At 46.2% G+C, this 25,289-nt stretch overlaps 1 protein-coding gene across 1 annotated transcript in view; it reads right to left on the bottom strand.

Annotated features, from left to right (window-relative positions):
• dock11 (dedicator of cytokinesis 11) overlaps positions 1 to 25,289 on the bottom strand; it is a gene marked incomplete at both ends in the record, with an annotated part of 85,861 nt that overhangs the window by 7,394 nt on the left and 53,178 nt on the right. Inside the window, 17 exons of the mRNA XM_084452213.1 lie at positions 328 to 474; positions 1,490 to 1,603; positions 2,187 to 2,309; positions 3,415 to 3,521; positions 9,623 to 9,680; positions 12,258 to 12,473; positions 13,130 to 13,243; positions 13,822 to 14,004; positions 14,658 to 14,795; positions 15,044 to 15,159; positions 15,521 to 15,663; positions 16,727 to 16,774; positions 17,918 to 17,984; positions 18,117 to 18,234; positions 19,522 to 19,610; positions 21,027 to 21,099; positions 21,604 to 21,717. Of these exons, the coding sequence (XP_084308339.1) occupies positions 328 to 474; positions 1,490 to 1,603; positions 2,187 to 2,309; positions 3,415 to 3,521; positions 9,623 to 9,680; positions 12,258 to 12,473; positions 13,130 to 13,243; positions 13,822 to 14,004; positions 14,658 to 14,795; positions 15,044 to 15,159; positions 15,521 to 15,663; positions 16,727 to 16,774; positions 17,918 to 17,984; positions 18,117 to 18,234; positions 19,522 to 19,610; positions 21,027 to 21,099; positions 21,604 to 21,717 (1,968 nt within the window). The remainder of the gene's footprint in view (positions 1 to 327; positions 475 to 1,489; positions 1,604 to 2,186; positions 2,310 to 3,414; positions 3,522 to 9,622; positions 9,681 to 12,257; positions 12,474 to 13,129; positions 13,244 to 13,821; positions 14,005 to 14,657; positions 14,796 to 15,043; positions 15,160 to 15,520; positions 15,664 to 16,726; positions 16,775 to 17,917; positions 17,985 to 18,116; positions 18,235 to 19,521; positions 19,611 to 21,026; positions 21,100 to 21,603; positions 21,718 to 25,289) is intronic.

Genomic DNA, 25,289 nt, shown 5'->3' with positions numbered 1-25,289 from the left:
ATGTTCTCACCGCCGCAGAGCCCAGGACCCCAGCCACTGACGTTACTTAATAAGAGATCATCTCAGTGAGTGATCTGCAGCCAACGCAGCACGGAACGGAGAATGGGACCAGTCAGATGGAACCGTTTGAGAGTTAACTAAACAACTATATTAAAAAACAACATCTGTAGCGCAGTGTAGACCGACGTAAACTTCCATTCCTTTCTCAGGGAATATTTCGTTTCTGTTGGGGGGTCTGACACCCCGAAGGGAAGGTAGTGAGAGACAAGAAACCGGGTGTTCTATTCTTCTCCCGGTCGTCGTTCTCTCGAAGAGAACCTGTTGTACCTTGTTGGAGTCCTGGATGATCTTGACGTTCTCCGCTCCAAACTTGTCCCCGTAGAGGGCGAGGAGGCGGTGGGAGATCTCCGACAGGCCGGTGAGTTTGGGCTCCTTGTAGATGTACTCCTTCCCGTCCTCCTCCTCGAAGAAGCCCTGTGACACATCAGTCTCGCATTAGGACAGTCTCCAGCATGGCTGACCGGCGCAGGGATACAGTGTGAGCCATGAAGCTATAAAGTGAATCCGTCTGTTTAATTCCTTACTCTCGTGTGTCCAGATCTAATTCATGCCCTGTAGGACTTCCTGTATTTTAACAGCAAGTGTTTATCCAGGTGCATCCTCTGCCTAACATCCCCCTTATTGGACATTTGGGCCATTACATACTCTTGCTGCACATACCTTCATGTTGTCAAACAGACAAACCTCATTCACTTATAGTCTGGGGTACAGTATATAAATTGTTCTTTATTTTACGAGAGAAGTGAGAATTCATCTTCAGCTAGATATCCAGCGGCTGCATTTGGAACGTGTTCACCACCAGGCCTGTGGTGTAATCTCTCAGTCTCTAATCCCAATCTGTCTTTCTCCAGCGGCTGCAGATGATAACGGCCCTGTTCCAGAAACCCCAGACACATGAAAGGGTTACTTTTACATCTATCAGATCGTGCCTGCATGGTTTGAATTCCCGTGGCGAAATAGAACTGCGGTGAACTGGGCGGTGAACTGTGGTTCATGGGAAGTGTTCAATGAAGAGGCACTCAGTGAGCGCAGCCAGGGGTGAAATTTAACTTTTTGGCTCATGATGAGTCACCTGCCAAGGGGACTGTAGATAAAAAAATCTACCGGCCAAGTATATATTTTTTTTTTCAGATAGCGTTCCGAAATCTAGTCGCCAATTGGAATTTTTACCTGCATTTGGCCGGTGGCAGGTGTTCATTTTCAGCCTTGAGCGCAGCTCAGAATCAGGCAGTTAGAGGTATGGAAATTGATGCTTCTGATGCTACTCTCTGTCTAGGTCTTAAGGGACTCCCTTACAGGGGCGTGTCCTATGCTGGTGGCGACCCTACAACATACCGTACACAACATGAGAGAGCAGAGATCAAATCAAGTCAGAGATCAAAGATCCAGTCGTTTCCCCAATGTTGTTCTCGACGTAGGTTCTACCCACCTGACCGTAGAACGCCACTCTGAAGTACGTCCCCAGCAGCCGTCTGCCTGTGTGCATCACCTCCAGGATCTTGTTGTAGGCTCGGTGCAACGTGTCATACAGGCGACTCAGTTTCTGTATTTAAAAAAAAAACATAAATGTGCATTAGTGCGCCTGTCATATAGTACTGTGTGTGCTAGTCTATGAGGCAATGTGTGTGTGCATGTTTCTCTCCCATGTACTTGTATGTATGAAAATGATCTTTCTAGTTAGCTAATTATTTAATTTGATGAATCATATTGCGACATGACGAGATTGTGGCAGGTGTACTGTATACCTAACATGTTGAGAGACTCCTCTCCTGTACACAGGAGTGTGTGTGACTCCTGACAGAGTGGACAGATACAGTATACAGTACGCTGGGGGCTCGCAATCTGAGCCCAGATGTCCGACAGAAGGAGCACCCGGTAGGGGAAGATGGAGAGCGGAGCTGGGATAGGATAAACTTCCCATGGCAGTATTTATGCCGCAGAATGTATTCCATAAACCAACAGGCTGTTTCATAAACACGGGGATGTGTGAGCGTGTTTGTGTGTGTGCTTTACAGACAGTAACCTGACATCTAGCTGTCTTAGTCCTAATCTGATCGATCTAACTTTTCCGTCATTTTATACTAGCTAGCGTGTGGTGCGGCCGCACGCGTTTCTGGGCTGCGTACCTGGAACTCGTGGCGTTTCTCGTAGATGGGGATGGTGAGCTTGGCGATGTGAGTTATGAGCTCGTATCTTTCGGCTTTCCACAGTCCCTCCACGCACAGCTCCAAGTGTTCCACCAGCACCTCCTGAAGGCCCGAGACACACAAGCTGACCTCACCGCTCTCGGCCACAGGCGTCTGGCTAGGGAGCAGAGCCACATCGCAGGGCTCTGCTACGAAGACCAAACCTCATACTGTGATCTAAGCTGCAAGCTACGACAGAAGCTTTTCCCCCCCTACAAAACCGTCGGCCATCGGCATCAGCCACCGGACGCTGAGGGAACCAATTCACTGTAATTAATGACAGTGGCTCCGCTGTAGCCATCGAAGTTAAGAGAATCGTCGAGGTTCATTTCTTGATGGTCGACACGTGCGTACATATAGTGAATGGAATTTATTGAAACATGTAATTGTTCTGCTTGTTTTTTTTGTCATATTTAACTCCATACATAAAGTGGGTGGCTATGGATATTCAATTCAGCTACCTGTTGCCCCCCCCGAGTTCAAGCTGTCATCAGTCTGTAACTGATCTAGCCAGCCCTAGCCTGGCTCCAGCCCCTGAATCTGAATTTTCAAAATGTTTCAAATAATGAAGAGAAACAAAATGGCAACCCAGTCTAAGTGTCAAGCTAAGCCAGCCCCATAAGAATGGCTAGCTGGCTAGCTATAGCTAAATTAGCTGGTTACAACTGAACCAGAGCATTGTTGCTTAATCTAATAATCATTGAAAACATCATGGCTGTCAACCTCCCAATGTAAAGTGAGCTAGCAAAACACAGCTGTAGGCAGTCAGGTTTAGTGATGATGTTGATGGCGGCAGTGGAGCCAGCAGAATGTCAGAATGATGGCTGATGGCTGCGGTGGATGGAGCTGCTCCGTTAGTAGTGTCAACATGTTCCCGTCTTTCCCTGACTGACCGGAGAGAAAACACTACAAGGCTCTACTGGCGACTCCACTGTGGCTCCCTGCAGTGGTCGTGGTTCAGTTAGGGTCAATTCAGTTTCAATTCAGGAAGTCGAGTTTAAACTTGGACGCCAGAATCTAAAAACATCTCTAGTCTATTAAAAAAAACAAAAAAACATGATTGAAATAATTTGTTGAAACTGAAACACGTATTTCTATCTGGATTCGGAACAGACGGAACCCGAAATAGAAATTGGGGCTTAAGTACTCGCGTTCAGTCCCCCCTCACCTCGCTGTAGTAGACGTCCTGCATGCCCGCGTCCTCCTTCATGGCCGCCTCCTCCTCCACGTTCAGGGTGATCTTCTTGAAGGCGGCCAGGCCGCTGGAAAACAGCTCTGGTGGAGGGACGAGAGCACACGTCAGACAAGACGGCCTCCGGACTCCACCGCGCTGTTTCAGACAATGGCTGGGTGTCTGTCAGAAGTGCTGGAGCAAAACGTTAGAGAGTGCCGTTTTTTCGCCTGGCGAAGTGAGTCAGTGGTCAAACTGTATCCTGTTCCTCTCAGTGTGTTTTTAGTTTAGTTTATTTGTTTAGTTGGTGTGTGTGTGTGTGTGTGTAAGGGGGGATAATAGCTTTAGATTCTACTATATTAACAGTATGAAACCTACGTATTCCCCTGGCCATCACATAGGTCAGAGTAGCCCTTCCAGCTCTGCTGTACCCTGTGACCGTCATCCTGTCTACAACACGTCTTGGTTTCTGTGGCCAACGTTGGAGTCTTGAATGCCGGCCTGGTATTTTAACAAACAATGAAGCCTCACTGTAGAAGGTCTGGTGGTCGCTGCCAGAGGGATGCGAGTGATTACCACCAGCTGTCAAAGCCACTGCCCCAGACAGGAGCCTGTTTTCAAGCCACTGCCCCAGACAGGAGCCTGTTTTCAAGCCACAGTCCCAGGACAAGAGAGGTTGTTCTGATGCTGCCAGATGACTGCCATATCAGGTGTACATCTGTTGTCTGCTTGCTTTTGTTTGATAGTAAGCTCAACCAAATATTTGTTTAGTAGGATGGGCTTAGAAAAAGAGGCTTGACAATAGAGATGAACAGTTTAATCTCTAGAGGCAGAGATCACTTATTAACTTGTCTTTATTTATTCATAAGAGCTGAAGTCAAAGTGATCGCTAGTCTGCTAGACTTCCTCCCAAGCCTTCCCATGTTGACAGTTTTTCAGTTACTTTTTACCCTCTTTTTCAAACAAGCATGTTTTGGATTACTTCTGATGAAGGCTATTTGAGTTGGCCGAATCATGGTGCTGTTTTCAACTGTAAATAAGATCGGTCAGAGATTTTTGGCCACACCTCCTTTGTTGGTTGAGCGCCGCGTTCTGCCCTACTTTCCCTGCCGCGGGGAGATTTGAATAGTTGTAAAGGTGGAATGGAAATAAACAATCAACAAGGAAGACCAGATGAGGCTTGTTGGTAGGTTTTGTTTCACGACTGTAGTTGTTTGAGTGTTGTACCTGCCTTTCTAGGGTTTGCATAATGCAGGACCAGCAAAGCACAGTGGGGTAGAAACCGAAAGGCGACATTGAAACAGTTTGTTTTATTACCCTGTCATGCAAATCTCTAGACCCAGTAAACTGAGATGTATAACCAAATAACCCCACACTCTAAAGGATATCCCCTTTTCTTGGTTGATTGTATCAGATAATGCAAATGTTTGTCCTTGGTGTATTGCCAAGTTGGTTGCCTTGAATGCTTTCAAGCCCTCACAGTGAACACAAATAACACAAAATACCTATTTTGGCCTGGCAGGTGTATGATTCACTATTACGAAACACGGATCCAATTGTTTAAAGATACACAATTAGAGGAAATGCTTTGGGAATGTTTCTTAGCATCGCTGTACTCTCACGAGCGTGTAGCAATCAGTCTGGTTCTATGTGCCCTGCCGTGACGGAGCATACTTAAAGTCCAGGTTAACCCAGTTAAAATTTTTGTTATGAGCTTCACACACCACAGGAAAACATGTCATTAACCGCCCAGCCAAATCTGAGTGATTAAAAATGTCGCTAAGTATATAAAATAAGGCTTCAAAATCGGTTAAAAATCAGCAGCATTCTCTGGTCTGAGACTGTGGGGGCGTGTCTGCTGAAGGCACCGAAGCCACACCCAATTGCGTGGGGAGGGGGTGTGGAGGGAAGAACCTGTCAAATAGTACCGTTCTCTGGTCTGCATATTGTCACACTGGCACGCCGTCTCTTTTGTGGTAGGAAGGCACAGCTTTGTGAAAACAGAGAGGAGTTGAAATTACACTTGTCTAATGAGTCAAACGCACAGATGCTTCCTCCTAACCTACCTCCTGACAAACAACACAGGTAAAACTGTAGCTACTCTATACCAACGCGCCAGTGTTACTGCCCTTAGATGCAAAATACAAAAACAGGCAACGAGGAATGTATGAGTCTGTCCCTATTTTCTCACTGCCACCTCCGGACCCATTCCTATCCCTCCCAGGCGATCCTGTCGTCCCTTGGGATCAATGGAAAAAGTTGTTTAAAATGTACCTTTTAGTCACTGGCTTGAACAGCGCTGATAGCGCGAAGAAGCGTACACTACCGGAGTTGATAATCGGGACAGACTCATCCACTCTCGTTGGCAATGTTATGTGTGAGAATAACGAGCACTCGGCTTCAACTTTCCCGCAACATATCCAACAGAACTGGAATGTTCAGCCAGTAGCCGCCGAGCACCGCTTCACTGGGAGAGGGTGCGTCTTTCTCCAGCTGCAGCTGGTCTACCTGGTCTACCTAACCAAGCCCCCTCGCTCCCGCCTCCCGGTCTCCCGCTGGAGAAATATACTGTAACCATTACCGGTGAACCCATACGCACATCAGGTGCCACAAATATGGCAGGCAGTTTCTGTATAGTTAACGCTTATAGTCATAATATATCATCCAACGTTATTTGGTGGGTGGTCGCCTGGTCGGTGCTGCTAGCTATGTTAGCTAGACTATATACACACTCCCATCTGCAACAAGCTACATAGCTAATGTTAGCTATAATTCCTCCTAAGATTACATATAATTCATCATAGCTGACATTACCACATAAATGTCAAGACACATTTTGTAGATTAACGTAGCAGTGTATTTTCCTATTGCTTACGTTACCTAGCTAACGTTATAACGTTAATTAGCTATAAGCACACAAGGCAGCGGTGTCGGCACCAAAGGTTGATGCGACAGGAGGAGAATGGAGGCCGGGGAGAGAGATGGTTGGCTCCGCCGAATTCACAAGGACCAGTCGTGAGTCCGTGAAACCCAAAAGCCTCATATTATAATTGCAGAAGCTTTCGGGAGTGAAATGTTTGCTGCAGAGGCGGGCGCTAGCGGTGACAGACTCTGTAACACCATGGCTCTTCAAATATGCTAACCATTTGCTTCTCATTTCAGCTTTACTCGGGAGTGAAAGAAGGAGACCTTATCATCCCATTCCTGCTGGCATCCAGGAAGGATGCATTTTCGTTTAGTTTTATGCATAGGCATTGCTAACTAAGAAAAACTAGCTAATTCTAGACTGTTGGTTAAAACTAGCTAATTCTAGACTCAAGATTGAGCAGGAGAACCGAAGATTCAAATCCGTTCTAGCTTTATATAGTGTTAGGGCGGGGATATGCTAAGAACACCGCTCTACGTCATCCGGTACCGTTTTAAGCCCGCCCAGAAAATCCAGAAATCAAAACTGGTCAAAAACACAAAACTGGTCTAACTTCACAATTCAGTACTACAGATGGTTCATCCCATTTTTACATGTTATCAGCAATGCATCACTAACACATAGAATGTGTTTTCAAGCAAATCTCAGATTTTGGTTAACTGGGACTTTAAAAGACTATTGGAATTCTGCAAGTCGTATGGAACACATTTCAGGTTATTTACAGTAAATCTTTAGTATGTGATATCTTTACTATACATGGGGCCACTTTCTTACACATATAAGTGTGTAGACCTAGAATACATATGAAAAAGATTATTGTATGTTATACCTTAAATATACAGTAATATTGCAAAAAACACAGATTCATAGTAAACTAGATTCTTGTAGACATTATTATTATTATTATTATTATTATTATGTAAAAAGTATTGACATATGAGAAACGTGAAACATACTGTAGATACAATACAATGTTTTATGATATGTGTAAGAAACTATCCAGGATCTTGTAGTTTGACAGTGTAGTGGTGTAGGACATGACTCAGGTGATTAGGCATGTTGTGGAAATGTCAGATCATGTTGAAACCATAACCGGGATATTTGATGATTCCAGAGGGAGTACAGAATGTGAGCTCTGTTTTACGATGCTAATAGGGGCCACTGGTTTATTGACCCAAGTGACCAATTGTGTGCCTGTCTACAACCACATATCACACCTCACCCCTGCTCCTTAAAAGCGATCAGACAGGAAACTCTCTCTCTCTCTTGTTCTCTTGTAACCCTCAACTGCCAGGGTCCATGTCTCTCCAAGTAACATGTGACCCAGGATCCAAGCTTTGTGCCGGCTGATAAGATCAGCCTGTATCCACACTGGACTGCTACCTAAGATCTCTGAGTCGACACAGGGGCTTAGGAAAATACTGTTCAACGATCCACCTCTGGCGAGAGCAGAGGTTTTGAATGAGATTTGCAACTTGTGAACTCTGAAACTGAACTTTGAACTCCGCGAACCTCAACTTCGCGCAGCCACGCTATACCATCACTGTTTCAACGGGAGCGCAGACAACAACGCCCGGACAACGCGCAATCACACACCGCTACTAAGGTTGTATCCAACAGTCGCCTATGATTGTGGTGTGAGATGCCAAAGTGTTGTTTAAGCTTAGAAGATTAGAAGCTGTGATAATCTCTGACATCATTCTTTTCATTTCTGCTATGTTTTCATATTGCCACATGTTTTTTCCATCTAATATTGAATTGTGTTATAATATTATCTTGATAATTGATTAGTATAACTTCAATAAATATTATAAATTTTTGATCACGTCCTAGCGTCATTACATTATCTTAGGTCACTTGATTGAGTCAAGAACACCGCCTACAGAATGAGATTGATGAATAAATTAGACTATTGATAAAGGTTATCTGTTTCCCTGTACATAACAGGGTGGTGCCCCATACAAGTTTTGATTTAATGTCTTAAATCCATTTTCCTTCATATTTGTGATAACCGCGGTATAATCATAAATTATACTGGTCATAGTCATAACTCTAACCCGAGAACACACTACAACAGACATACTGTAGTGTATAAGATCTTATCTTTCATATGGCCACTGTGTGGGGTGAATGGTAGTCTGTGGTGTGTTGGGTGAACGGTACAGTCTGTGGTGTGTTGGGTGAACAGGTCAGTCTGTGGTGTGTTGGGTGAACAGGTCAGTCTGTGGTGTATTGGGTGAACAGGTCAGTCTGTGGTGTGTTGGGTGAACAGGTCAGTCTGTGGTGTGTTGGGTGAACAGGTCAGTCTGTGGTGTGTTGGGTGAACAGGTCAGTCTATGGTGTGTTGGGTGAACAGGTCAGTCTGTGGTGTGTTGGGTGAGTAGGCCAGTCTGTGGTGTGTTGGGTGAACGGTACAATCTGTGGAGTGTTGGGTAAACAGGACAGTCTGTGGTGTGTTGGGTGAACAGGTCAGTCTGTGGTGTGTTGGGTGAACAGGCCAGTCTGTGGTGTGTTGGGTGAACAGGTCAGTCTGTGGTGTGTTGGGTGAACAGGTCAGTCTGTGGTGTGTTGGGTGAGCAGGCAAGGCTTTGGTGTGTTGGGTGAACAGGACAGTCTGTGGTGTGTTAAGTGAGCAGACCAGTCTGTGGTGTGTTGGGTGATCAGGCCAGTCTGTGGTGTGTTGGGTGATCAGGCTAGTCTGTGGTGTGTTGAGTGAGCAGGTCAGTCTGTGGTGTGTTGGGTGAGTAGGCCAGTCTGTGGTGTGTTGGGTGATCAGGCCAGTCTGTGGTGTGTTGGGTGATCATGCCAGTCTGTGGTGTGTTGGGTGATCAGGCTAGTCTGTGGTGTGTTGAGTGAGCAGGTCAGTCTGTGGTGTGTTGGGTGAGTAGGCCAGTCTGTGGTGTGTTGGGTGAACAGGTCAGTCTGTAGTGTGTTGGGTGATCAGGCTAGTCTGTGGTGCGTTGGGTGATCAGGCTGGTCTGTAGTGTGTTGGGTGATCAGGCTGGTCTGTGGTGTGTTGGGTGATCAGGCTGGTCTGTGGTGTGTTGGGTGATCAGGCTGGTCTGTGGTGTGTGTAGTGTGTTGGGTGATCAGGCTGGTCTGTGGTGTGTTGGGTGATCAGGCTGGTCTGTGGTGTGTTGGGTGATCAGGCTGGTCTGTGGTGTGTTGGGTGATCAGGCTAGTCTGTGGTGTGTGTAGTGTGTTGGGTGATCAGGCTGGTCTGTGGTGTGTTGGGTGATCAGGCTGGTCTGTGGTGTGTTGGGTGAGCAGGGAACTTACTCTTCCTGTTGAGGTACTCGGCCACCAGCGCGGCCACGTGGACGTAGCACATCGCCGCCTGCGGAGAGAGACGAGGACAGAGGCAGACCAGGGCAGCGTGAGCAGGACACACTCAAGCATACATCACTCTCTAAAGAAAGATACAAACAAAACAACCATAGCTACACAGAACGGCACTAAGAAAGGAGTCACTGGCAGCCGAAATAAAACAGATGGGCTTTGAGATTCAGATCTGCCTGCGCACTATGGCTGTGTCCACAAATCAGCTGTGTGTAGTAATGCAGCTGAACAGTGCCAAGCTTACAGCTGCTCAGGCCTGGTTCATAGTCAACGCAAGCTACGCTGACGCAGCTGTGAACGCGGCTCTACGCAAGTGGTTCACTCGCGCGGGGGTCGCTGCCTTGCGTCAGCACCCCTATCGGTTTGTGTGAAATAGCACTTGCGCTCACGTGAAGTTACAAATTTCTGCACAACACACGTTGCTACGCAAGGACGCGTCAATGTCACATTGCATAGCTTTGCGTAGCTCGCGCTAGCGTAGCACTTAGAGCACACTGGGGAAGCTTGGCTATGGTCTACCAATGTTTTACAGCTCCGTTAGCACTGAGTTTTGTGTTTTTGCAGACTGGAGTATTAACTAGCTGAGTTAAGATAGCTAGCTAACGTTAGCTAGTGCTAATGTTCGCTGCCTCTGCAGTCTTGCCCAAAACCGACTGGAGAAAAAAAAGACGTACCCATGACGCTGTAGAGCTAAAAAAGCGCTTAGAACACAGCTCTCGTCTCTAGAGCTCATTACTCATTGTAAATAACGAGAAAACAGCGCACTCTCTAAAATGCAGCTCACCGGTGCCCTCACCAACTCAGGCAATACAGACAACAGACAGAAAGAAAAAATGAACAGGGAAGAACTCCTCTCCCAAGGCGGGGGGAAGTGATTATCTCAGCTCACGTGAGGTGTAGCTCTCCAAGCATTTCCTCTCCAGCCTCGGCCCGGCAGATCTGATATACTGATCCAGCTCAGGTAAAACACATTGTGACTAATGAGGGGACTTCACCAACCTCAATGGGAGAAGCCAAAGACCAAATCCTGTAATAATGAAGAGCACAGTGTGCCTTGCGTGAGTTGGTAGGGTGGGGTCCGCTGGGGAAATCGCAAACTGACTGTTAGGACGGGACAGGACGTGACACAGAGGGTTCCCAGATCTCCAACTCTGCACAACAATGTATCAGGTGTGAGGTTCTCCAAACAATGTACAGCTAATCAGCCACACGACCCCCTGACACGGCTCTTTAACCTCCCTTCTGACTACTGTGACCTTGCACGGCTGTTTCAACACCACCCCGTTTCTCAACAAACTGTGTTTTGCAGCTGTCTTGGCAGGGGCTCCTTCCAAAAGGGGATGGTAATCTCAACAGGACTTCCTCGGCTAAGTAGAGGTTAAATAAAATTAAAAAAAAAAAACACCACCAGGAAGACCAGGTCATGCCCAAACACGCTCACTCACGTGTGTGTGTATGTGTGAGAGAGTAACAGTGGGAGGAAGTGAGTGTACAGTATTTGTTTACTGTTTGTGTGTGTGTGTGTGTGTGTGTGTGTGGGCGTTAGATAAATTCCTGGTTCCCATTCCTGACAACTCCCATTCCTGGAAGTCTACTGCAGTTGGTCCTCTGTTAAACCCACATCAATGATGATGATATTTAGGCCTTGTTTACACGTAGCCGGGGATCTGGGAAAATTGTGATATTTATATGTGTTTGTACCTGTTGTTTACACGTAAACGGAGGTTTTAACCCACTGAAAACAAATGTTTTAAAAACTCCGGCCAAAGTGGAGATTTAGGAAAACTCCGTTATTTCGTTTGCATGTAAACAGAGGAAGACGAAGATTTATGTCATGTATGGGACAGAAAATGCATTGCGTCCGGTGTGCGACCTTTGTTTACAGTGTGTTTGCTCCTCTGACGTGCTCTAATAATCATGGATGCTAAAGCGATGTTCGTTTTTATGTTAGTGCAAAGTCTGTTGGTGTGTTTGCATTTGCAAATACAACTGCTTTATTATGTAGAGGAGGAGAGGAATTCCTTCATTCTTTTGTTTTTCTTTTACAGGATTCTGATTGTCTAACGTGTCTTCATGCTTCTCGTTACACTGCCGCCTACAGGCGTAGAGTGCTCTTGGTGGCGTATTTATGCGGGTGGCGGCGTATTTATGCGGGTTCGTGTGCACAATTTTATTTTTTTAAACGGAGAGGGGGAAATATCAGTTTTTGTAAATACCCGTCCTTTTGTAAATATCTTAGATAGACTAGAAACAACGGGTTTGAGATGAAATGACGTGTGGATGTAACTCATCAGCATGTTTGGTTGCATGTTAACGCAGATGGACAAACATGAGATAGCTTCGACGTTACGGTGATGGAGAGGAACGAGGCTTGTAGCAAGAATGGGAATACAAACTTTTGAACACTTCCTCCAGGGGTGATAGATAAGTATAAGGGGTATGACGAGATATCGTCGCAATATAAAAACACGACGATTATGCATCCTTGAGATGAAAAACTGTCTGGCAATAAAAAAATAAAAATAAAATCCAGACATACATATTCATACATATTCATCATTCAAGTTTTGTACACCTCGGAGAGGTCTCCATTCTTCAGGTGGGCGCGGGCCATGCTGTCCAGCCAGGTGCGTCTCAGCTCGGGTGTGCTGGCGTAGGACCGGGCCAGGCTGTACTGCAGGTCCAGAAGCATCTCCGGGTCCCTCTCGTGTTCCCGCATCTGAGCCGTGGCCATCAGCACCGTCCGGATGCGCTTGGTCAGACCCTTCACCTCCGACGGGAACGCCGTGGACTGCGCACACAAACACACACGCGCACACAAACACACGTGCAGACAAACATACTGTATATTGGCATAGACATAATGCATATAGGCACAAGCAAAACCCACATGGACACAGATACAACAGCCGAGCGGTTTAAATGCTAGAGGCGTCAGCATCACACTTCACACTGTGGCGAAAAACCCCAATAACTCGATCACTGCATGTATACTATGGACTGCACTTATATAGCGCCTTTATCCAAAGCGCTTTACAATGGTCTCTCATTCACCCATTCACACACCAATGGGGGCAGCTGCCATGCAAGGTGCTCACCTGCTCATTGGGAGCAATTTGCCCAAGGACACTTCGACATGTGGTCAGGGAGAGCCGGGATTCGACCCTACGACCAGCTCAACCTCCTGAGCTACACAGCCTATAATCTGATGTTCTATATCCCATCCAAAGCCTACAGCAAGTCTAATATTCCACTCTGGGAACTAGCAGAGCAGATCAACAAACCACCGTATGATTGATATCGACCCGGTATACTGTACTCCCCCCCCCCCCGCCTACCGCCGCTGTGACCGCGGGCCGAGTCGGGCTGACCGGACCAGGTTACAGTACGTTCCCATTCCGTACCATCCCATTCCTGCTCCCTGGGTGGTTTACTGTCCAGCTTTACCTTCATGGCTTTGTCACTGTTGGCGAAGTTGTTGATGATGGAGAGAGACTCCTGGAAGCGGGAGCTGGCGGTCAGCGCCACGTCCGATATCAGCTGGCTGACGGCGATGATGATCTGGACGGAAACAGACCTCCGTGTTACAGCGCCGCTTTTCAGACAGAGCCCCTTTCTGTTTCCACTGGTGTGTAATGGGCTACTATTTTTGTTAAAAGGAGACTGTGTCTGTAAAGTCCGTAGAGAGCTACTGTAATGGGTTTCTAACGCCCTGCCGGTGATGCGTGTCTGAACTTTCCACAGATTCTCTGGTGAGATCATCAAAGCGATGTTGGGATCGGTCTGCCTGAGGCCTCGCTCCAGGACAGAGGAGGCCGTAGCCGCGGTCTGGACTAAGGCCATCCAACAATATTCATGTAAATACATCATTTCACATGATTTGACCTTCAGACGACATTGCTAGTTTTGTATGAGGAAATCAAGAGAGGAGGCAGTGAGAGTCGTCTGGGTGTGTGGTTTCTCACAAAAGGCAGTGAGTCATGGTGTCTCCACAGTGTTAAGGGTGTGTGTGTGGTTCCTCTGCCTGGGTCTGACTTGCAGGTGTGTGTACAGGTGTGTGTGTGTGTGTATGCAGTTCCTGACATGTAGGTGTGTGTACAGGTGTGTGTGCGTGTGTGTGTGTGTGTGCAGTTACTGACCTGCAGGTGTGTACGGAGGAAGGTCTTCCTCTTGGTGAACTCGTAGTTGCTCCTCATCAGCAGGTAGAGCAGGGCGGAGGCCTCGGCCCTCAGGGCGGCCATCTTGGAAACGCAGCACTTCAGCACCTCGCAGCAAAGCGCCGCGCACAGCGTCACGCGCCCCTTAAACAGCACCACCGGGAACTTTGGGAAGGGGGGGGTGGGGTACAGGATCCAAATCAGTAGAGTCCCACCCAAAATACCCATACAAGTGTATCCCTGTTGTGGTGTTCAAAAGCTATTCAAATTAAATATCCAATAAAATTAATTGATAGTGTGTCATTTTGAGGGGGTTTCATATCTTTATGGTGCAATAGTCAAGATCTTGATTTGATTTCGACTAATCATTTAAAAGAAAAATACCGTATTACTGTAGGACTCCTGATCGCTCCTGCCACCTGACATACCGTGTGGTACCAACGTCGTAATGCTATCGGCTCACAAGCCTTGTTAAGAGGTTTGTGAAACCTCTTCACAAACCTCAGGACATCTCAGATGGAAGTAAACACAACGTTCATTTCAGACCCGTCAATTTTTTTTAAATGATAAAATCATAATCAATAACTTTTTGGGGGGGAAAAGCAATAATTTTATTCCGCACCTTTTTAAAAGCTCTGTGGATGTATCTTTTTATTTTGTATTTTTTTTAAGTGATTTGTTTACATTGAAATCTTGACTATTGCACCTTTAACTATGAGTTTTGTAATCCAACCCTACCTTTATTGGCTCAATACAAGTATGATCACTCTTAATTGGGTCAGTTTGATCACTCTGATTGGTCCCTCATGCCCTCCTACCTTGTTGATGAACGACCTGAGGGAGGCGAAGACGTGTCGGAGAGAGGCCTCTGATTGTCCGGTCTTCAGGAAGGTCAGGTAGACGTCGAACACCTTCTTCATCAGGGGGTTGTGACCGTCGCTGTCCAGCAGCTGGGTCTGGGGTTAAACAAGCAAGCAAACAAGCAAACAAACAAACAAAACAAAACATCAGTGAAACAAATAATTGATAAATAGATCAAACCAAACCTTCAGCTAACCAATGTCCAGTAGACATCCCTGTCAAACTGACAGCTGAAATATGATCCTCGAGTTACACCCAGCAAACAAATGTTGCATGTTACTTTGAGGGCGAGGGTTGAGGACAGTGTGTGTGTGTGTGTGTGTGTGTGTGTTTGTGGGCTGACCTTGAAGTTCTGAGTGAAGAGAGAGAGGATGTCCAGGACGCTGAGGCAGGCCTCGGTGGAGATGTTGCCCTCCAGCAGAGCCTGGTGGTGGACCTCGGCCTCCGACGGACCCACCCCTGGACACACACACGCACGCACGCACACACACACACACACACACACATGGTTACACAGATAGAGAGCAACCACATGAAAAGTGATTCCAGTTTGGATGGAGGGATGGATGTAGAACAGGGAACCTACAGTAGGTTGAGTGTGAGGAAGGATGCAAATACGAATTTGTTCTTAACGGCTTGCCTGGTTAAATAATAATAATAAAATAAAATAAATACCTACAGTTAGGTGTGTGTGTGTGTGAGAGAGAGAGAGGGTACCTAGGTTGAGTGAGGGAGGTATCCATGACACGTGTGTGTGTGTGTGTGTGTGTGTGTGTGTGTGTGTGTGTGTGTGTGTGTGAGAGAGAGAGAGAGAGGGTACCTAGGTTGAGAGTGAGGGAAGTGTCCATGGTGCCAAACTGCTGCATCTTGGTCTGCATGTAGCTGGTTCTGCAGCGCATCGCTGGCATAGTCTGTGACTTCCTGTCTGCAGAGAAGAGCTTGGACACCCACACATCCTGGCTCCTACCAACACACACTTGAATACTTTATTTGATTCCACAAATTACATTACAACAGCAAGGGATCAAATATAATAAGAGCTAGACAATTCCGGAACACCTAAGGATACACATAGCACCTTCTCCTCCACACGGCTAAGCTTCCTATAGAGCTTTTCACACAGCATATTCTTAGTCTAGGACTATCCTTAGCCCTGGGATAAGAGTTAAACCTGGGTTATTTAAGCCCTTTTTCACACACAGTGTTAACCTAGGCCCTGTGATGCAAAGTCCATTGTTTACTTCAGCCCTGTTTCACACTGGCCCTTTCAGCCCCGTGTTTAGTGGATTTTCAGGGGATAATCCTGCTCCGGAGCAGGGCCAGGAAGCCCTAGGAAGCCCACTTTGGAATGTGCCAGGACTGTGCCAGTGTGAAAGCTTTCTTAGCCTGGGGCTAACAGCTCCCTTAACCTGGGGCTAACAGCTCCCTTAACCTTGGGCTAACAGCTCCCTTAACCTGGGGCTAACAGGTCCTAAGAAGGTGTTTAGCCCTGGGCTAAGTGCAGTGTGAAAAGCCCTTATGACAGCTGAAACAGAACAATATTAGCCAAGTTGTTTGGCTTTGCTCTTTCTCATGCCAACAATGATCAGACCACTCCTAGTATACTTATATACATGGCCCAGGCACGCACGCACACAGACAAACAAACAAATTGATACATTGATACAATGTAATGTCCTAGCAGGGAAGTGGAGCTTGAACAAACAGATGTGTTTTTGGCACAGTTTTAAGCTAAATGATATTGATTAAGTGTGACTGAGGAGACAACATAGCCTTGCACTACACTGACAGAAAACGGTAGACTTGGCCTATTAGGTAACATCAGATAAGACTATTAATCCCCAGGGCAAGGGGAATTTGAGAATGTGTGTATGTGTGTTTGTGTGTGTGTGCGCGTGTGCCTATGTATGTGTGTGTGTGCCTTGATTGGTGTTTGTAACAGACGCCTACAGGCTGGAATGTGTATTTCCTGTCAAGTGCATGGTAAACAGAGTAACTAAAAGCCTCGACAGCGTCCGTACAGTACCTGCCAATATTCCTCTTTCCAACGTAGCGGAACTGCACTGCACACGTCCTGGAGGGACACAATTATAGTTAGCAAACCAACTGGGCTCCAACATGGAGATACAGGCAAACAAGACAATGGAGAGATAGGCAAACAAGACACCGTGCAATTTATTCAGCTGGCACAATACTACTTCCCCAGGTATGAGGCCAGTACATAGGAAAAACCTCTTTACCATTGGGAACTTCCAATAGACTACTCAAAATAAAACACAGGATTACTCATGTAGTCTGCGTTTCAACTACGCATCTTCCTCAGAGTCAACAACAGAGCTGTTCTGTTCTGTCAACTGTTCTGTTGTTGTCTCTGAGGAAGACGCTTAGTCAGCTGATCGCCTAAAATAAACACACAGACTACTATTTATCTACTGTACTGATAGTCACGTATCTGCTATGAAGTATGTAGACCATGTTTAGTGCTCTGTAAATGTTCTTAGCCAATAAGACAAACATTTTCCAGGAGTTTGCTCGATCGTCTCGTTGAGAGAGGTCAGGGAATAATTTTTTACAGCTCACTTTTTCGGCCCCTGGGTGTACTATAAAGTGCATTGTGTTGTGTCTGTGTATGAAATGCACTATACAAATAAAGTTTGATTTGATTTGATAGGATGAGTGCTCCTGTGTTATAATGGAAGTGCCCAAAGGTAAAGAAGCTTTTCTTATATATGCTGTCCAGGACTGTTGAGCACCAAACCCTTGTTTCCTAAACTTGGCTGAAGCACATTGGACTCCTACTTGGCCGGTGTAAACAACTAGGGTTTTGTCAGGGTTACTTGGACTCCTCCTTGGCCAGTGTAAATAGCTAGGTTGGGTTATGGTTAGGATCAGGGTTAGTTGGACTCCTCCTTGACCAGTGTAAATAGCTAGGTTGGGTTATGGTTAGGGTCAGGGTTAGTTGGACTCCTCCTTGGCCAGTGTAAATAGCTAGGTTGGATTATGGTTAGGGTCAGGGTTAGTTGGACTCCTCCTTGGCCAGTGTAAATAGTTAGGTTGGGTTATGGTTAGGGTCAGGGTTAGTTGGACACCTCCTTGGCCAGTGTAAATAGCTAGGTTGGGTTAGGCTTAGGCTCAGGATTAGTTGGACTCCTCCTTGGCCAGTGTAAGTATGTGTGCATTGAGCGGAGGGCGGAAGGCTCTGCTGTGCTGTACTCACTCCAGCAGGCTGAGGAAGTTCATGACGTCCTGAGGGTTGAATTTATTCCAGTAGGCCAGCAGGGTGTCTGCAGGAGCACAGCACAAAATACATGCTTCATTGTACTTTGTGTGCTTGGACAGGTGTGTGTGTGTGTGTGTGAGTGTATATCACTGTGTGTGTGTGTGTGTGTGTGTGTGTGTGTGTGTGCCTGGCTGACCGTCTGACACCGTCCTGACGATGTGTAGGAAGCAGAACAGCAGTCCTCTGATCTCGTACTGGCCCAGCCGGCCCGTGGGGGGCAGCGTGCTGCTCATGGTGGAGCCTCGTCTGTGCAGCTGAGGGAAGAACACAGCAGCCTCAACAACCCAGTTCTCAACGGACCGAAAAAGGAGGGAGAAGGGGGTTCTGGGGTTCCTCCCCCAGGACATTTTGAGCATCAAACACTTCATTTCCTGCATTCGGTGTGAATATATATGCACCAATTTCTGCTGGACAATGATAAATTAAAATTAAAATGTTAAAAAATAACATTAATACCATGTTTTTTTTTTGTCAAAGCCAGGGAGCCACTGGAGAGGAGTTAAAGGCTCCGGAGTCGCATGTTGCAGACCCCTGGTTTAGGTTATTGCAGACAAGATTGCGCAATTGGAATCCCTATGCTAAAGGCGCAATCCATGAGAACTCTGTCATGGTTTCACTCCCACAGGGGAAATAACTAACTCCTGTTTGCACGGTGAGGGGATCCAGTCACAGTCACTCTGCCACAACGAGCTTGTCAAATAATGTTTAACCATAAATAGACTGTCACACACATATCGAAAATGTAGACATTTACAGTGTTACATTTTATTCTGACACCAAAAAACCTACACAGCAAACTTCAATGTGACTTTATTTCAGTCTTTCAGGTAGACTTAACACTGCCAGTCGAAGGAATGTGCAATTCCGCTGAGGTAAACCTGCAGGATGAACTTCTCCCCATCACACTGACACAGTATTATCATGATGGTGAATACTCTGCTCTCTCAGAAGGGGGTCACAAGTTAGTCGTCGATAATACTTATTATAGACTATCCCATTGTTGTTATCATTTATGTTATCAGATTTTCTAAAGCTGTGATAGCCTACATTTGCGGAGACTCCAAAATGAAATGTCAGTACCATGGGAGTGTACACAGTGCTGTTTTTTTTTTTTTGCACAGCCCGAGCCCGACGCGACCATGAAAGTGAAATCTCGGGCTGGACCCGGGCCGGACCCGGGCCTCACGGCCTCGTCGGGTCCGGGCTTTAATCGAGAACTCTACCACTCACACAACCCTTAACAGCACTCAGTAGGGAGTGTGTGTCACAGAGCGCAGCGCTTTCAGGAGCGCGTTAGGCTATTTTAGCGTGTTGTTATGCGTATGCTATCTTGAGTTAGTTTTAGTTTGCTGTTATGTTGGGCTTCACAAAGCTGCGGTATTCATAGATTCTGGGGCCATGTCTGTGTCCTAGACATGGAGGTCTCACAAAAACAGATTCAAAGTATACAGATGGGAATTCTGTGTGGGAAACGAGAGGTTTCAGTGTGTTTTTGGACAGTTGACAAGGCTGAGACGACACAGGAAGTCCGAGTGACTCACCTCGCTGCTATCTGGGGTGGCAGGGTCCATGAACAGAGATCCTCTGGAGTCCTCTCTCCTCACCATGTGACCGTTCTGAGCCAGCAGACCTAGACACAAAACATCAACCCACGTGCCCCTGTTCAGACTTCTAGCTCATTTTCACCATTACAATTCCAAAACTTTTTCATAATTTTTCCCATATGACTTCTTATCACATTTATATGACTGTATTTCTGTGTTGTAATGGGTAAAGTAGCCTTATGTAAACTTCTGATGTTTGTGGAACTGAGCACACATGCGGACTACAACTTGATTGACAAATATACATAAACGGGATGAGCTAATTTTGGGTCTATTTCAAAGACTTTTCCAGAACTTTTTGGATATTATTTTTCAGAACATTTCCAGGCCTGGAGAATATCAGTTCAGGATTTCCATAACCGTGTATCTGCTTGCACTATAAAAGCATTCAGCCCCGGCTGGAATGTAGCCTGTCAATGCTGCTTTTAGTGGAAACCTTCGGAGGGCAAGGATATTGTGTAAACGACCAAAGAGATGATCCAGAAGGTGAGACACAGAGAGAGGAGGCCATACATTAGATCAGAGGTTGTGTGGAAAGACTGGGGCTGCCATGGGGGTGCCCAGACAGAGGCAACAATGGCAGTACGCCCAGAAATACAATATGTGTGAAGAGTTGTTTCCAGTGAGGAGATGCTGTTCTAAATTCATCTTTGTATTTTGATCCTCCAGTTCTTGGGGATAGGACTACCGTTAAGCGCTAATCACTCAAAAATGCGTTGGTCTCCAGTACATTTTTTTGTCACAGACTAGACTCTCGCTCACTAAACCAAGAGGGACATCTTGAGGTCCAGAATCAATGTTCTTCTTTTGGCAACCAAGCGTGTGCGTGACAGCTTTTGGCACACAGGCCGCCAAAATATTGAATACCAAAATCTAAATAATCACAAGGGCAAAATGAACTCAACCTGGCAGCAGTGATGTCTGATCTATCACTAAAGAGGCAAACTGTCTACGTACGGTGAACGCGCTCTACGGAGTCTTCTCAAGAGATTTGCCAAGCTGCAGGCACTCCCATGAACAGCTCCACATATCGGGACGCAAATTTTAGGAGATCCTAGCAAACACACCTTTAGGTGGCACTTAAGTTCCAACATGCCTACTGCCTTAGCGTTTGATGATAGCCCCAGTGTTTTTGCGCGACCGTATTAAGCAGGTCCTTTAAAGCAGCTACGAGGGGTTTTTCAGTTTGTATGGATTTTTTTTTGCAGCACCTGTGGACAAAAGCGGTAATGTTTTCCCGGAAAGATGACTGCATTTCCCATGAGCACCACCGCTTCCTGTTCTAAAGATCTCTTGCCTAGCACAGCATTTGTTTTGGAAGCCAGCAAAAAGACTATACTTGTCGTACTCAGTGTTGTTACTGACTCAGTTACGGGTCTCAGTGTAGTAGGCACGCAGCAAAACTGACTACAGGAAGGGCAGTTTCCCAGCTCCAGACTGACCGTAGTCCTTGTCGACGGCTGTGCTGGCCCTGCGGCTGTCTGAGGAGCCGGACATCAGGTCGTCCCTGGAGCCCTGCACCACACCAGAGACAACACACACAACCAAACACATGGTAAGTGGAAATGGACTGCACTTGTATACTGTACTTCACAATGGCCTCTCATTCACCCATTCACACACACATTCAGACACCAATGGCGGCAGCTGCCATGCAAGGTGCTAGTCTGCTCATTGGGAGCAATTTGGGGTTCAGTGTCTTGCCCAAGGACACTTCGACATGACGTCAGGAGGAGCCGGGATTCGAACCGCCGACCCTGCGATCATTGGACGACCCGCTCTACCTCCTAAGCCACAGCCGCCATCACCGTACACATCATGAAAATCAAACTCGTCAGCAGTGAGATTAAATTAATGTTATATTCAGATCCATTTTAACATCTTTTCCTATTGCCTAAACTGTCTCACTGAAATAAGCTTTCGTAAACAGCTCAGTTAAGAACACAGTATGGCTTGGTTGAGATAGAACAGTGTATGGTGTGTATGCAGCCGGAGCTCCAGAGGGAGAGGGGGACTCACGTTGAAGGCCAGGCCGGGGCTGGAGGTGTGCTGCTGGCCAGACAGCTGCTTCAGGTTCTGGTAGAGGAGTTCCAGCAGGGGAAGGTACAGGACGCAGATCCTGGCCTGCTGGTTCTGAGACAGGGGAAAAAAAAGTGCCGATGATAATGATGATGATGGTGATGACAGGCTAGGATGTCATACGGTGTTGGTGCTACTATTAAGTACTGCGTATGTGTTGTTTCGGTAACACTTCATTTGAAGGAATGTGCATAAGACTGACATGACACTGTCCTAACCATAACATGACACATGAAGGAATCTTATGATATGGATGTTAGTGTCAGCGTGTGCGTGCGTATGACATAAAAAACAGAAAATAATACCATAAGTATTCACACCCCACCCCCTCCTCCCTCTCCCCAGAGTTAATACCGAGCTGTGAGTCTCTTTGGCTAAGTCTCGGTCAGCTTTGCTCATCTCAACGCAGTGATTTTCGCTGATTCTTCTTTGCGAAATTGCTCAAGCTCCATCAAGTTGGATGGGTGCCGTTGGCGGAAAGCCAAGTCTTGCCACAGATTCTCTTGAGGTCTGGGCTTTGACTGGGCATTTCCAGGATATTGACTTTTTTTTTTTTTTTTTTAAAGCCAGTCTTGTGGCTTTGGCTGTATGTTTTGGGGTCATTGCCCTGCTGGAAGATGAATCTTCTCCTAAGCCCCAGGTCTCTTGCAGGTTCTCCTCCCATCTCAGTTATGGAAGACTGTCAATCCTTCAGAGTTGCCATAGGCCTCTTGGTGGCCTCTCTGACTAAGGCCTGCTCGAGGCAGACCCACAGTTGAACCATATTTTCTCCAATTGTTTTAATTGGGGACTTAACTGTGCTCAGAGGGATATTCAATGCCTTGGAAATGTTCTTATATTCTTCCCCTGATTGGTGCTTTTCATGAAACTTTCAGAGATCTTTTTCGAATGTTCCTTGGCCTTCATGGTGTATTCTTAGTTTGGGAATGGACTAGTCTCGGATAGACCTATCTCTTTTGTTCCAGCTCTGGATAAGGATCTGGCTGCAACCCATTATTATTCTGGGATAGGGGAAGAAACTGTATATTTCTTTAAGCCAATCACAATCATCTTGGGCAGCGCTAAGGACCAACATCAGCTAAGTCAGTCAGTGAGAACAGTCAGCGAGAGTGAGAATATCAAACACACAGAAAGAGATTCAAGCATTTTCCTAACAATCGTAAGAGATGGTCTTTCACAGCACAGCCATACGATGCTCTATCTGTTTTGTCTCAATACAGTATGTCCATATCCACAATTCGCTCAAGCCCCTTGACACCTGTAATAGAATTAAATCTGATTGAAAGTAAAAAGATTTGCCATGGTTCGCTCAAAGAGGTTAAGTCTGATTTATTGAGAAAACATACGAGCGCAAGGACTTCAGGATAACGCACGTGAGTGGCATCCAGCAGAAGTGAAGTAGGCTCGTCTTGCGCAGCCTTATATTAGAGCAATACATGGATGTGACGATATCAGATATTTGGTTGGCTAACCCATCTGTACACGTCATAAGAAATGGTGGACATCATCAACAGTGGTTGAGAATACAGACGCGTGACATGAGAAAAGGCGGTAAATCTTGCAGGGACAATGGAACAAAGGATGGTTATTCTAGGGCAGACAACGTCTAGGTGTGTTGACCTCCTGGAGGTCATCCTGTCATAAATGAGGTTAGTACAGCTATGTGAAAGGTTGAGGGAGGTGGTGAAATTACAAGGGAGGTGGTGAAATTTCTATGACACACCGCTGCAACTTGCTGGGCATGAGCAAAAGCACACAAGGAAATGGTGCTGTATGTTCATAGCTGAACCTCTGTGTGCTGTTCTATGCACATATTACACTACTTACTGTATGTTTAAACAAAAAAATGTCCTACTCCACCCAACGCTCTTGTTTGTCTGAAGGTAAAATGTTGAACGGAATAATTTCTTCTGACTTGTGGGTAGAGATTAGGAGGATATTTTGAAATGAGCAAGCATCTTATTTTTGCTTTTGTTTTTAAGTTGTTTCTATGACCACTTGCAGACATGGTCTGGTGCAATATTAAGGGCTCCTGACCATCAATCTGTGTCCAGTGAAAATGAGGGGGAGTAAATTATAATTCCAAACACTGAAGTGTGATTTGTACAACCTGGTATTTTAGTTAAGGGACATTTGTAGTAAGGGCATTAAGAGTAACCTCTCCACTACTTGCCTACTGTACTTTACATTTACATCAGATGTTGTCACAATCATTACAGCATCGCGACCAGAGATATAGAGGAATTCATAGTTATCTTTGAATATCTTTATCTTTTCCATCTTAATGTCTTGCTCATTTGAAAGAAATGGTCTACTGGACCACTGACTGACCTGGTTGAGGACATGGTCAGTGACACCAGAAGGCTGAGCATGGATGACAACTTTGGTGAGGCGTTCAGTGATGATGAAAGCCAGTCCATCCAAGGTCAACATCAGCCATGCGTTGCTTTCTGCAAAGCCGGCATCTGCCCAGCAGCCAACAGAGCAGCTGTACTGTGAAGAGCTGCCAGCCTACCCGGGGCCCGTGATTCCCTGTCAGCCTACAGCACAGTTGCCCGTCGCTCCACCAAGGCCGGTACAAAGACGCAGCTCACGGTACGGCTGGATGCCTAAGAGTACTAAAAAGGCCCCTGACTGAGCACCCAAAACTGTTCATAAGAGAAACGGAGGAGACCATCAGCGGTCAGGCATCACAAATTGTGTGATTCAGTAGGGTTGAATTGCTCTCACCAAAAGTGATCCAAGAGAACATCAGTACGGTATGCATGCTGCTACCCCCCTGGTGCTTGTGTTGGTTTTGTGGCCAAATGGGGATCACATTTCTTCTCATGACTACCTATGAGTAGGTCATGGCATGCTCTACAACTTACTAATTGGACACAAAATCGCCAGATTGAATTTTGATCTCGATATTAAGTGTTTTTTGTGCAAAGCCACGCCCATTGTGCTTTCATCGTATTGACATTTTCAATGACCACCGGGGTTCCCACTCTTTTCTAGAGATAATTTTCCACTGCCGTAAGAATATACGTGCCCGCTATTCTTACAGTGCCCTAACCCCAACCCCAGTCTTGCATAGTCAGACCTAGTCCGACTCAACGGATGTACAGTAGGTTTTGGGGATAAGCCTTGTCATTCTTTTATTACTGCCCAATTCATGTGGTCGGCCAATCAGTGAGTCCAAACAGACCTTTCTCCAGTGCTGGCAGAGCATAAACTAAGTGTGGATATAGGTCTGGCCATGCCACTGCCACTGTCATGCCAAACAAACAGTCCTAATCAAGGATCATGGGATTACTGGAAAGCCATAGGTCTGTGAGTATTTGCATGTGAAAGGCTGGTTGGTTTGCATAACAGTATTCCTTATCTAAGGATTCCTTATCTGAGCCCTCTCTTGGGACAACCATGCCTTTCATTGTTGAAAAAAGTTGACCATGTTGTATTTGATGGTGACAGTCCGTCTGCTGAACATCCTCATCTACTTAGCTAGAAAATGTATACTGTTATTGTGGGCTACCTCGGATATACCCTCAATTACAATGTGACTCACGCAAGCCTCTACTGTTCTACCATTTGAGAAACTGACTTCTGATATGCACAACAGGTCTGACCACTTTCAGAGAGTT

This window comes from Borostomias antarcticus (genome assembly GCF_949987555.1).
Source record: "Borostomias antarcticus genome assembly, chromosome: 17".
NCBI classification, from domain to species: Eukaryota; Metazoa; Chordata; class Actinopteri; order Stomiiformes; family Stomiidae; genus Borostomias; species Borostomias antarcticus.
This window is presented reverse-complemented; position numbering and strand designations above follow the sequence as displayed.